Source organism: Triplophysa rosa, linkage group LG21, assembly GCF_024868665.1.
Source record: "Triplophysa rosa linkage group LG21, Trosa_1v2, whole genome shotgun sequence".
Lineage (NCBI taxonomy): Eukaryota > Metazoa > Chordata > Actinopteri > Cypriniformes > Nemacheilidae > Triplophysa > Triplophysa rosa.
The window spans coordinates 8,446,788-8,458,789 of NC_079910.1; the positions used below are offsets into that span (position 1 = coordinate 8,446,788).

At 39.0% G+C, this 12,002-nt stretch overlaps 1 protein-coding gene across 2 annotated transcripts in view; it reads left to right on the forward strand.

The window, feature by feature from the left end:
* adcy6b (adenylate cyclase 6b) overlaps positions 1–9,644 on the forward strand; it is a 41,426-nt gene extending 31,782 nt beyond the window's left edge. For both annotated transcript variants that reach the window (XM_057319233.1, XM_057319232.1), the window contains exons 16-23: positions 1,587–1,730; positions 2,230–2,405; positions 3,073–3,096; positions 3,307–3,439; positions 3,649–3,912; positions 4,978–5,182; positions 5,326–5,450; positions 7,817–9,644. In XM_057319233.1, coding sequence (XP_057175216.1) covers positions 1,587–1,730; positions 2,230–2,405; positions 3,073–3,096; positions 3,307–3,439; positions 3,649–3,912; positions 4,978–5,182; positions 5,326–5,450; positions 7,817–7,945 — 1,200 coding nt within the window. In that variant the 3' untranslated portion in view covers positions 7,946–9,644. The remainder of the gene's footprint in view (positions 1–1,586; positions 1,731–2,229; positions 2,406–3,072; positions 3,097–3,306; positions 3,440–3,648; positions 3,913–4,977; positions 5,183–5,325; positions 5,451–7,816) is intronic.
* Positions 9,645–12,002: the final 2,358 nt, after the last annotated feature.

Consider the following 12,002-nt stretch of genomic DNA (forward strand, 5'->3'; position numbering starts at 1 on the left):
GCAGTAGAGACCAAGAGAGTGGCAGCAAATGCTATCCCCCAAACCACCAAGGCTAACTCGCTAAAAAGGCAACCCTTTATTCGGGAGGGGCAGAAACCTCGGGCCATGCCCTTAACCTCAGATTCAGGTCTGCTGAGTATAGCCAGGGATTGGGAAATGTGAGATGATTTAAACCACAGACTTACTTTCCCCTTGGAAATTGCAGCGACCAACCTGCGGCCGGACATGGTTCTGTGGTCCAGCTCCAGTAGGACAGTCCTCATAGTTGAGTTGACTGTACCTTGGGGAAAGGCCATTAACGAAGCATTTGAAAGAAAGAATCTCCGGTATGCCAACTTGGCAGCGGAGGCTGAAGATCGGGGATGGACAGCGAAAGTGTTCCCGGTGGAAGTGGGCTGCAGGGGCTTTGTTTCCAATTCCACTACAAGGCTGCTTAAGAAGTGGGGATCAGAGGACAGGCCCAACGGATGGCAGTCAATGAACTTGCCACTGTCGCTGAGAGAAGCAGCCACTGGCTGTGGTTGAAACGGAAGGATGCAATATGGGCTGCTAAGTGACCACTTAATAAAATGGTGTTGTGTGTTGTATTGTTATGCCATACGGGACCGGGGACACTGAGCTTGCATTAACGGAGCCAGTGGGGCTATAACAGCCTTAGCCAACGGGTTGGCGCGTATGGTTGCGTTTAAATATTTTGGTAATATATTTTAATGTTATGCCATACGGGACCGGGGTCACTGAGCTTGCATTAACGGAGCCAGTGGGGCTATAACAGCCTTAGCCAACGGGTTTGCGTATATGGTTGCGTTGATTTTGGTAATGTGTTGTAATGGTATGCCATACGGGACCGGGGGCACTGAGCGCGCAAATGGTTTGGGTAGTGGAGGCCTAATGGCTAGAGAGTCGGACTCGTGAGCAGAAGGTTGCCGGTTCGATTCTCAGGGCCGGCGGGTAACGACTGTGGTGCCTTTGAGCTGCAGTGATAGCTGCCCACTGCTTCTGCCAGATGACCTTGTAACAATGCGACACACACCCAGGTCTGATCAACCTGCGGTGGGCCTTCCTTGGCTGAGGGTGTCTTGTGATAAAGGGCCGAAACACCCAATGAGGCTGAGGTGCACAACTGACGATGTGTCGCATTGATGGGAACCATACAAAGGGCATTATCAGCAGCACCTCACCAAAAGGCATCTCTCACTCAGGATAATGTGATGAAATTGGGACACTCAACTCATGAGATGGCAAGGAAAGGTAAGTATGCTATGTATTTCTATAATCATTTATCCCCCAAACACAGAGGATGCCTACCCGACGAACCAGTAAAACCTCAGACCTCCTTTCCTCTATTCATATTCTTGACTGCTTCCCCCTGCATAAGGCGTGGGAAATGTCCTATTGGGCAATTCAACTGTGCTGAAATAGTGGGATTATAACAACTAGTCCTATTAAGCGAAAACATCCAGTTGCCATAAAATAGGAAAACTTTACAATAATAAAGATAACTCTGGCAGGGAAAGGGTTAAATACAACATATAATGTATGTTTCTTCAAATATGCTTTGTATATCTAAAAATTCTGCATTTCAGTTTTCCTGTAGCCGAGTGAAAGTGATAGATTGTGTTGCCGGACCACCGAATGTTTCTGCTTTAGTCACGGTGTGTCAGATGTATAATGGGACTGGAACAGCAGAGGACCCTCTAACACTGTGTTCATCATGTCCTTTACCTGAGGTCAGTGTGTTTGATCATCTGGATGCTTTGCGTACACTTTGCATGTCTTCTCCCTAGTGTATTCAATTGCTGCTTAATGTATTTTTTCCCAGTGTGGCTGAATAAAAATATTGTTTGTTTTCCCACAACTTTGTTTACTTTGAACCTTTTAGGTTTTGCTTCGGTTTGCTATTATGAGTGTTGCCGAGGTACATTATTATGGGTCAATAGACATTTCAGAGCGTTGCGATATTTTACCTTGCGGTACTGTTTCCTTTCAGTATCAGTATCTAGACTTTAACCATATGGAATTTATCACTCTTTGCCACAACAAAATTTTCTGTCTGTTATATGTTTTTCTTATTTCTATATCATTTGAAGTTTTTATCTATATCAGGTTTTTGTGCTAAAATGTTTTCTGTAAAGCTGCTTTGCAATGCACATTGTGAAAAGTGCTAAATAGTCTTTATAGAATTGAAATGCAGAAGGTTTTGACTGCTGCTGTTGTCTGTGCTCTCAGTATTTCATGTACAGTGTGCTGCTGATTCTGCTGTGCTGCTCAGTGTTCCTGCACATCAGCAGTATAGGCAAGCTGGTCCTCACGGTCTTCATCCAGATCGGCTTCCTGCTGCTTGTGGAGTGGCCTATGGTTACTCTGTTGGACAATGCTGACCTTCTGGTCACCGCCAAGTCACTGTAAGTTTTACATGAATTGAAAGAAGTTTTTTAAATGTAGTGGCTCCCAAGATATTACACTGACGTCTAAACGACATAACGTGTGATGCACATTGCAGATTATCCTGATCCAAAATCACCAGTTTAGAAAGAAATTGGGTACTCAATGTTAAGTTACACTTGCTGTTTAATTAGTTAATGTTAAATGAAATAGATTCTTCAAGAATAATAGGCAGGAGTGAAAACTTTTTTGAAGGCCATTGCTATGCATTTCATTGAATTTATGTGGGATGAGATTTTATGTATATTAAGCCAGTAATGTTGGTTACTAATGTGAGTACAGTAGGAGTGTCACAATGTACCAGTATCGACAATAGTGGTGATATTAATAACCACGATTGTTATGTTAATGCTGCATAGTGCACACATGAGAATACTGTAAAAAACTTTTTTTTTAAAGCCGTAATGGTTATAAACTCTCTGCAAACCTATACTTGTACGATTCATCATCCAAAAAAATAAACTGATAGCATTATTTTTTTTATAATATTTCAAGAGATATCGCAATAATATAATTATCATGAATTCTTCGGACCGTGATAATCATGTAAAAATAATATCTTATAATTGTGATAATTGTGAAAATCTGATATGGTTACATACCTAAATGTAAATGTTTTTTGTGCAGGTCTTTTAATGGAACAGAGAATTGGTGAGTACATGACATTCTTCATTATTACATCATAAATCATCATAAGAATTATAGAGTATAAAAACTTTAAAATACAAGGCCTTATAAATACATGGTTAAAATGTGAGCTTTATTCAACTTTATTCAATCTGTTTATATTATTTGTCATGCTTTGTAATGTAAGTTTTCTTTCACATTAATCTTTGTGTTACTGTTGTTTCCCCTACATAGCCATGAACCAGTGACTAAGGTTTATCTGAAGGTGACGATTCCAGTCATCCTCACTGTTTTTGTATTGGCTCTCTACCTGCACGCACAGCAGGTGGAGTCCACAGCACGCCTCGACTTCCTGTGGAAGCTACAGGTGTGTTTCCACTGGCCTATCTTTGGACTGTTCATGTACTAAACATTTTCTGTAAAAATGACTTCGATCCTAGGACATATGGTGAATTATGGGATTTTTAATTTGGCCTAAAGAATTGATTCTGTTACAGAACAGCAATATGCATCAGATGATGTATGAGGTCGAGAACCACAATGGCACTTTTATATGATCTCCGTGTGTCCTTATAGGCAACAGAAGAGAAAGAGGAGATGGAGGAGCTACAGGCTTACAACCGTCGTCTTCTTCACAACATCCTGCCCAAAGACGTGGCTGCCCACTTCCTTGCAATAGAGCGGAGAAACGATGAGCTTTACTATCAGTCGTGTGAATGTGTGGCTGTCATGTTTGCGTCCATCAGTAACTTCTCTGAGTTCTACACTGAACTGGAGGCCAACAATGAGGGCGTTGAATGCCTGCGACTCCTCAACGAGATCATCGCTGACTTTGATGAGGTGAGAAAGTCATGAGGGTGAGAGTGGGAGGACTTAATGTATGTTACTTATACCTGGAACCAAGATGCAGTTGTATGGTTTTTAAATTTCAGGAACTGTATGCTTAATTGTTTTTCTTTACATTTTCTTGGTCGATTTGACAGTTTTACTATAAGACAAAATTGGGTGGATGTGTGATGTCAACATTTCTGCCACCACAAGGTGGAAGCACCCTGATGTACTGTGTAAAATAACTTTTTCTAAGCCACTAATATGACTTTTATGTTGGTTATTTACATATATTGGTAACACTTTACAATTAGGTGCTATTTGTTAATAGTAGTTAATGCATGTGCTAACATTAGCTAACAATGAACAATTTCGTTTTTCAGTATTTGTTAATCCCTGTTAATGTTAGTTCATGTCAATATAGTTTTTCATGTTAATTCATGGTGCATTAACTAAAGTTAACAGTGACAACATTTGATTTTATTTATGTATTAGTAAATGCTGAAATTAACATGAACTAACATTAATAAATGCTGTATTAGTATTGTTAGTTGATTTCAGCTAATGCATTAACTAATTGTTAACAAATAGCACCTTATTGTAAAGTGTTACCCATATTTTTATGAAAAATACTAACTATGACTTTCCCCCCAATTAACTCTTAATTTGTTGCTTATTAATAGTTAGTAAGGTAGTTATTAGGTTTAGGTATTTGGTAGGATTAGGGATGTAGAGTATGGTCATGCAGAATATGTAATATAAGTAGTAATAAACAGCCAATATGCCAATAATAGGCATGCTAATAACAACTAGTTAATAGTGAGAATTGCCCCCTATACTGAAGTGTTACCTTTATTTCTTTATGTATAAAAATGGAATACATTTTTTTATCCAAATTCTAATATATAATGTAAAGATTTTTTTTTAAATATTTTTTAGATATCTTATCCAAACATACATTTGTGTTTTTTTTGTATTGTCTAATTTTCTTTTGTGTTTTTTTTTTAACGCCTTGTATTTTATGTATACACATAAACATACACTTTTTATACTGTTCCCTCAATTTTCTTTTCACAGATAATATCTGAGGAAAAATATAAGCAATTGGAGAAGATCAAAACTATCGGCAGTACGTACATGGCGGCATCTGGACTGAACGACTCAACGTATGACAAAGAAGGCCGCACCCACATTTTAGCTTTGGCCGACTACACCATGAGGCTACGAGAACAGATGAAGTACATCAACGAACATTCGTTCAACAACTTTCAGATGAAGATTGGTAAGTATGTGTATATACCATGGAAACAACTGAAGATTCCATATATCTTTAAATTGAGCAAGCAGAAGGTGCAAAAAAAATGTTTTAAGACTGAAGCCACTACTCAGTATAGGCTTACACTGACAGATGTGTTTTCTCCACAGGTTTGAACATTGGGCCTGTGGTTGCTGGTGTGATCGGGGCCAGAAAGCCTCAGTATGACATATGGGGAAACACAGTGAATGTGGCCAGTCGCATGGACAGCACAGGTGTTCCTGATCGAATCCAGGTGACCACAACAGAAAAAAACACTTTGCATGCATTTTGCTTTTATTGTGGTTAGGGAATATTAAGTTAGTTAGGCCCATAGTCTATTAGTTTACTTCAAATTGAGTGAAATCAGATTTTTATTTTATGTAGTACTGTGCAACACATTGATCATCAAAATGATCATGGACTAATACTGTTTGAATTTATAAAGATGGTGCCATCTAGCGTCATGTGACTGCAATTGCAGTTCACCAACAGCTGGCCTTTGTGACTGCCTAGCTTTACAGGGCTCTAGACTAACTTTTTGCACTGGTTGCACTGGTGCGCCTAACTTTTTTTCTTAGGTGCACCAGCACAAAAGTTAGGTGCACCCAAATTTTCGACCGCATCGCATTTAACACCGCAGTTTTACCAGTTCACTTTTTTTTAAATCGCTGTCCATATAGGCAAAATTGACTTGTAAATGATTAACTAACAATCTGGTCAACATAAAGTTCTTTATTTGAAGCACAATTCTACAAGAAAGGTAACTTACTGAAAAAGTGTTGGTGCTTAAAGTGCTTCACTGAACTGAAACTTAAAACATCTCAAGATAAATGGACCAGGGCTTGACATAACCTGGGAGGTTGATGGCTCCGTGTCAGAGCATTGCTTATGATTTTCGGACGGATCAGGCCTTAACTTAACATTATTCACGAAAAAGTTGTCAATCGTTCTTTTCATCATCTCTCATCATCCGCGCTACATACACTCTGTTTAACTGACGGGCCTGTAGGCTCCTCCCCTCTCTGTCTGACTGCAGCACAGCATTTTCACACGTACACACCAGAGGTTGCGCTAGACTTTTTTATTGTCCGTCATTTTGACTGACAGGCTCGTAAAAAATCCGTCATAATCTATTATTACCCGTCACTATGGTGCAAAGTGGCGTTAGGTGGTAATTAGTATGTTTGTGACGTCATCACGCTGTACTTGCGTCGGAACTTGTTGTATTTTAATACAACTGAATGCCCAATAAAGCCGTTGTTGTTTATATTCATCTATATATTTAATGTTTTAATGTTTATGTTCATATGTGATTCGATCTGGGAAGACCCAACACATGGTGCAAATTTATATATTACAGTTTTTGATACCATATTCAAGCCCTTTCCAAATCAGTTTTTATTTTGCTCATACCTTGTGTATGTAACAAAAGTTATGGCTGAGGTCGGCTGAAGCGCTAGGATTTTCAGGAACGGAATTTGGAGGAAAACGGGTTTAAAGTTAAGTGATGAAAATAAAAGCACAACAGTCCAGTATCACAAGTAAAAGTCACTTTACAGTGGTAAAAGACTTACTCTAATAACAATTTAGTAAAAAACATTTCCTAGTGTTGAAGTCTATAAAAATACTATACAAAACCGTTTGAATAAAACGAAAGTAAGGAAAATGGTGCGGGCACACTTAAAGAACGAGAGCTCTGACATTATCACTACACGAGGAAACTAGCAAACATTACGGATAACAACTAATAAGCAGTGAAGCAAGTTTTACCTTGTTTATCATGTGCATAGTGTCTGGACTCATGATCATCCCTTGTATGTTTTGCGATCGGATAACTCCCGGTGCTGCAGACGGGGAGCTCTGTCATCTCACGAAAACATTGTATAAAAAACTTTGCATGCCGTAGTTTACACAGCACTGGCGGGAAATGTGCATTGATATTCCTTCATTCTTCATGTTATGGGGTTTACTTTGATAGGTGTCCCAGCGCGACATCCGACGGGTTTTCCCAGATCGCATCACATATGTCTAGTCGGTAACAATGACAGGTGAAAACACGCACGTCCCTTCGCGAGCATATCACGCTCTAATGAAGGGAAACGGGGAATTACAAATTGCCCTCATTGTAATCCGTCAAAATGACGGACGGATGGACGGCCTTCAGATTTTTCCGTCACTGGTAAAAAAATCTGTCAATGACAGAGAATTTTCGTTTAACGCGACCTCTGGTACACACACGTACAGGAAAATCTGGACCTCGGCCAAGCAGAGGGGGGTCCGCCCTTCACTATCTCTGATTGGTTTAGACCACGATATGGGCCTAATGTGTGTCTGTTGTTGAATCACAGGAAGACTTTCAGAGTTGCGGAGACTTTTTCTCCCTCGAACGGCTGGTCGCACCATTGAGAAATAAGGTTGCGATTGAGAACTCTAGAGAACTCACCATTGAGAACTCTAGAGCCCCTGCTTTAAGCTGTTTAGTTTACTTAAAAGCGCGTATATTTTTATTTTTAAATGCTTTCTTCCCATTGAAAGGCTACAGACGTTTTACCTACAGACATTACTTAACACATTAGTTCCATCCTGGGAAGTTTGATTCATTCCTTTGTATTCTTACAGGTGACCACTGACTTGTACCATGTACTAGAGGGTAAGGGCTACCAGCTGGAATGCCGTGGACTGGTGAAAGTAAAGGGGAAAGGAGATATGACCACTTACTTCCTCAACAGTGGACCTGTCTGCAGTTAACACTGACCAAATGTCTCTCAATGCACTGATATGCAGGAAGGACAAAAGACTTTGAATGGCTTTTGAACTTGATCTTGAACAGATCCAAATATAACCACTCACAAGCTCTTATGTCTGAGCATCAGTGGGCATGTGTAAAATACACGCATATTGGGAATAATAAGGTACACTCTACCTGAACCATTTGATGAAGAACTGTTGCCTGGGAGACAACACTGAGGAAACCTTTATTTTGTAGTAAAGACTTCTTCCATACCAAAATTTGAATTTTATTTATTGTCAGGTTTTTAAAGCATGTAAATAAAAAAAGACATGAATGTGATTATATATGCAAGCAACAAGAAGAAACTGACCAAAGAAAAGTGTTTGATGTAGGAACACAGACACACCTGCTAATCTGTTTGAAATGTCTGTAAACAGCTGTTATAAAATAGTTTTTGTTTTGTTCTTCTCTACCACAAGGCCATATTCTACTACAAACACTAAAGCAAAAAACTCTGTTGTCAATAAAGGCCAGTGGTTTGCTTAACTTCCAGTGGCTTTTATTTGCATTTGATATGGGTTATGATTGATCAGTATGTTTTTCCCTTCTAGTATTTTTGTACGAATGAGTGAACTTAAATGAAGGAGATGGTATTAGATGTTTATTTTGTCGTGTGCGTGTGAATGTCCAAGTAAACACAGCGTGTTATTTCTAAAGGGCATAACAGCTCACTGAGATTTATAAAATGTATTTAAACTAGCCTTTTTTATCAAGTGCTATTTTAGAGTCGATTCTTTTCAGTTTTCTCTTACCAGAAGTCATTTCACTTTTCATTTGAGTTCATTAATGTATTTCACAAATTGTACATTTTTATTATTCCTCGGGCAAAAAATATGAGACCTCTACGTGGCTGTAAAATTCCAGTGTAGTCAGCTATTCTTAGGACCCTTGTTAATATGTGTTACTGTGCTGACAGAGTCCCATAGGGCTTAGTGGCTGCTGACAAAATGTGGCTAGACTTCATTGCTATATATCTGACAGTGTTCAACATAAGTCCATTTCAGCATTTCATCACGAGCGTTCTGAGTCATGCCAGTGCAACTGTCAAGATTTTTTAAGTTATGCAATTACTGGTTAAAAGCAAAGGTTAGCACTGTGTATTTTTGTTTTAAAGTTTACCATTCCATACTTTAGATCAGTGGTTCTCAAACTTTTTCGTTGTAAGGCCCCCTTTGTGTTAAGTGCATCGCTTTGCGGCCCCCCATATAAAGACGTATAATCTTAAACTTGGATTTTTTATTTAACCAAAAACATTCAGTTATACAATGCTGGAACCTCAATTCTTTTGGTTGGTGGTGTCATTTTTCTGATGTTTGATTGCATAAAATCTATGATAAATTTCTATATTTCATAAAATGCCACAAAATCTGCGGCCCCCAGTTTGAGAACCACTGCTTTAGATCCAACTTTGAGTTTATTTATAAGAAATATTTTATGTCCCCTTCCCTATTTGAATGTATTTTTATGTTTAACAGTCTTATCTTCTCATAAATACAAAAGCACATGATTTTTAGTTAATGTTTGTGGTACACCGACCACTTAAGACTGTTTCCATTGAAAAGTTGTCAAATCAATAAATGGGGTGTTTTATTAAAAAATCTTTCATCTCCATATCTTATGCATCAGCACAATTGTTCTGATTTTTGTCATTAAAGGGGTCATATGAGACGGCTAAAACAAATATTGTTGTTTGTTTTAGATGTAATTCAATGTGTTTACACGATTTAAGGTTAAAAACGCTGTATTTTCCACATACCGTGCATGTTTGTATCTCCTCTTTACCCCACCTCTCTGAACCGCTCTGAAAAGCCAGGTGTGCTATGATTGGCCAGTTAACCAGTGCGTAGTGATTGGTCAAATACTGCAAGCATGTGACGGAAATGTAACGCCTCTTACCGTATTTGGAACATCAGGTTCCAAATCAATTGTACTGACAGGTACGCCCACCTTACTTGCATATCGTCGCTGTCGGGCGGAAACCTCCTATGTCCAAATTTGGACAATTTCATATTTTTTCACAAAACGATGCTATTGGTCAGTCCCCATGTGGGTCTGTTATTTTTACAAATTATTAACCAATCTAAAGTGTTGAAAATAGCTTGAGAGCAAATCTCTTAACTCCATTGGACACTTCAACTGTCTGAGAAGTCTCTTAACTCCACCTCTTCTTCACTCCGCGGGAGCTTCTCGGCATTACGTCTCCTGATTGAAAGTTTTTTTAGACAATAACGAGTAAAAATAGATAGGTTAGATACATTTGATTAGGTCTGTTTTGTTAAAAATCGATAGCTGTAATGCTTCGGTGCAGAAGGAAGTCCGTGAGCCACAGAAGGTAAGTTTGCGAGCAGATTCGGCTAATTTCCGCCTATTAGACATCCTAGTCAGCTCATCGTTTTTTGTATTATATCACTTATAGTTCTTAAACCTTTAAAATAGAGTTTAGGAAGATGTATGTAACCACAGTCGTTAGCTTTGGTTAACAATTGAAGCCTTTTCTCTTGTCAAGAGGCTCAACGCTACCGCCGACTTTATTTGCGTGCAGATTAATTTCCGCCTATATTAGACAGCCTGTTTAACGTTTTATTTTGGTATTGCATCACTCATAGCTCTAACGTTTAAAATAGAGTTTAGGAAGATGTATGTAACCACAATCATTAGCTTTCATTAGCTCTTAAAGCCTCGTCTCTTGTCAAAAGGCTCAACGCGACCGCAGACTTTGATGAACACTGCTGGCAGCAGCGACGTCTGTGTCCGTACCATTCTTATCAATGACAGCGTAATCTCGTATCTCCCTGCTCCCAAGTTATAAACCTTGTATCTCCGATTAAACATGGTTTTGGGGAAATGTTGTGTTAATGTTGGTACACAACAGTATATGATAGCAATATAAGGTATAATACCAACTTTAGCGATACAATGTTTAATAACTCAAAAAATATGCAGTTTTTTTACTTCCTGAAAAATAATGGTTTTGGAGATACGAGGATTCCGCCCGACAGCGACGATATACAATTGGGCGGTCTTAGTCAAATCATACCACGAACTGAAGTTGATTTGTGGGGGTGTGGTTACACGAGGCATTTCAGGCAGGTCTGGGTGAGCATTTGCTTTTGGATAGAATGTATGTTTTGTTCCGACACTTCAATTTTTGCAATTTTACGTGTCATGCATGGGCAACTTATAACACACCAAAGACACACAAAAACAGTATTCGCGCCATATGACCCCTTTAAAAGACCCCTGATTAGATGCTTCCTACTACTTGTATGAGGTAGGTGGTACAACACTTAGGACAATTATAATTCTGCATAATAAAGTTTTGTGAAAACAGTCCATAAACATGTAAAAATTTTTTTCACGTGGCAAACTAAAGTTTGCACTTCATAACCTTTTCCACGTCTACTGACTGTAACAGGTCTGGCTATCAGGTAGACAGACCGGCCATTGTAGGCTGCGTGACCCTTAGTGATTGTTGTGTTAATGAGTCTCTTCTCTTTGTTCAGGCCCAGCGTGGTGTCTTTTCTTCAAGTATCCAGAGTCTGGTCTCATCGTGTCAGTCGATAGTTTGCAATCACGATTCTGTCCTACAGAAAGTAGCTACCCCATTTCCTCTTAGCTTTCCTTTCTCAAATGTCTGAATAAATCTGTATTCGGTTACACGAGCGCGACACGAGCGGCATTGAATTTAATTGCATCCCTGTTAATAATTCATATACGTTGAGGTATAGCTTGTTAACTTACTGTATCCTGTCCTTAAGGATTTAATTAAGTAATCAACGGCATCTACATTAACAAAAACATAAAAGCACAAACCACAATGAAACGTGTCTAAATGCTTGAAATGAACTTTGAATGGAAAGAGAATAAAACATGTAATTTTGGTGAAAATCTAGCGTCCCCAATGTCAAGTGACGACGTGAGCATACTGCACAAAAACACGCGTCAGGCTTTAGGACCCAGCGGACTCTCAATCACTTGAACGCAAGGCACCTGTTGCGTTCAAAGGAAAGCCGG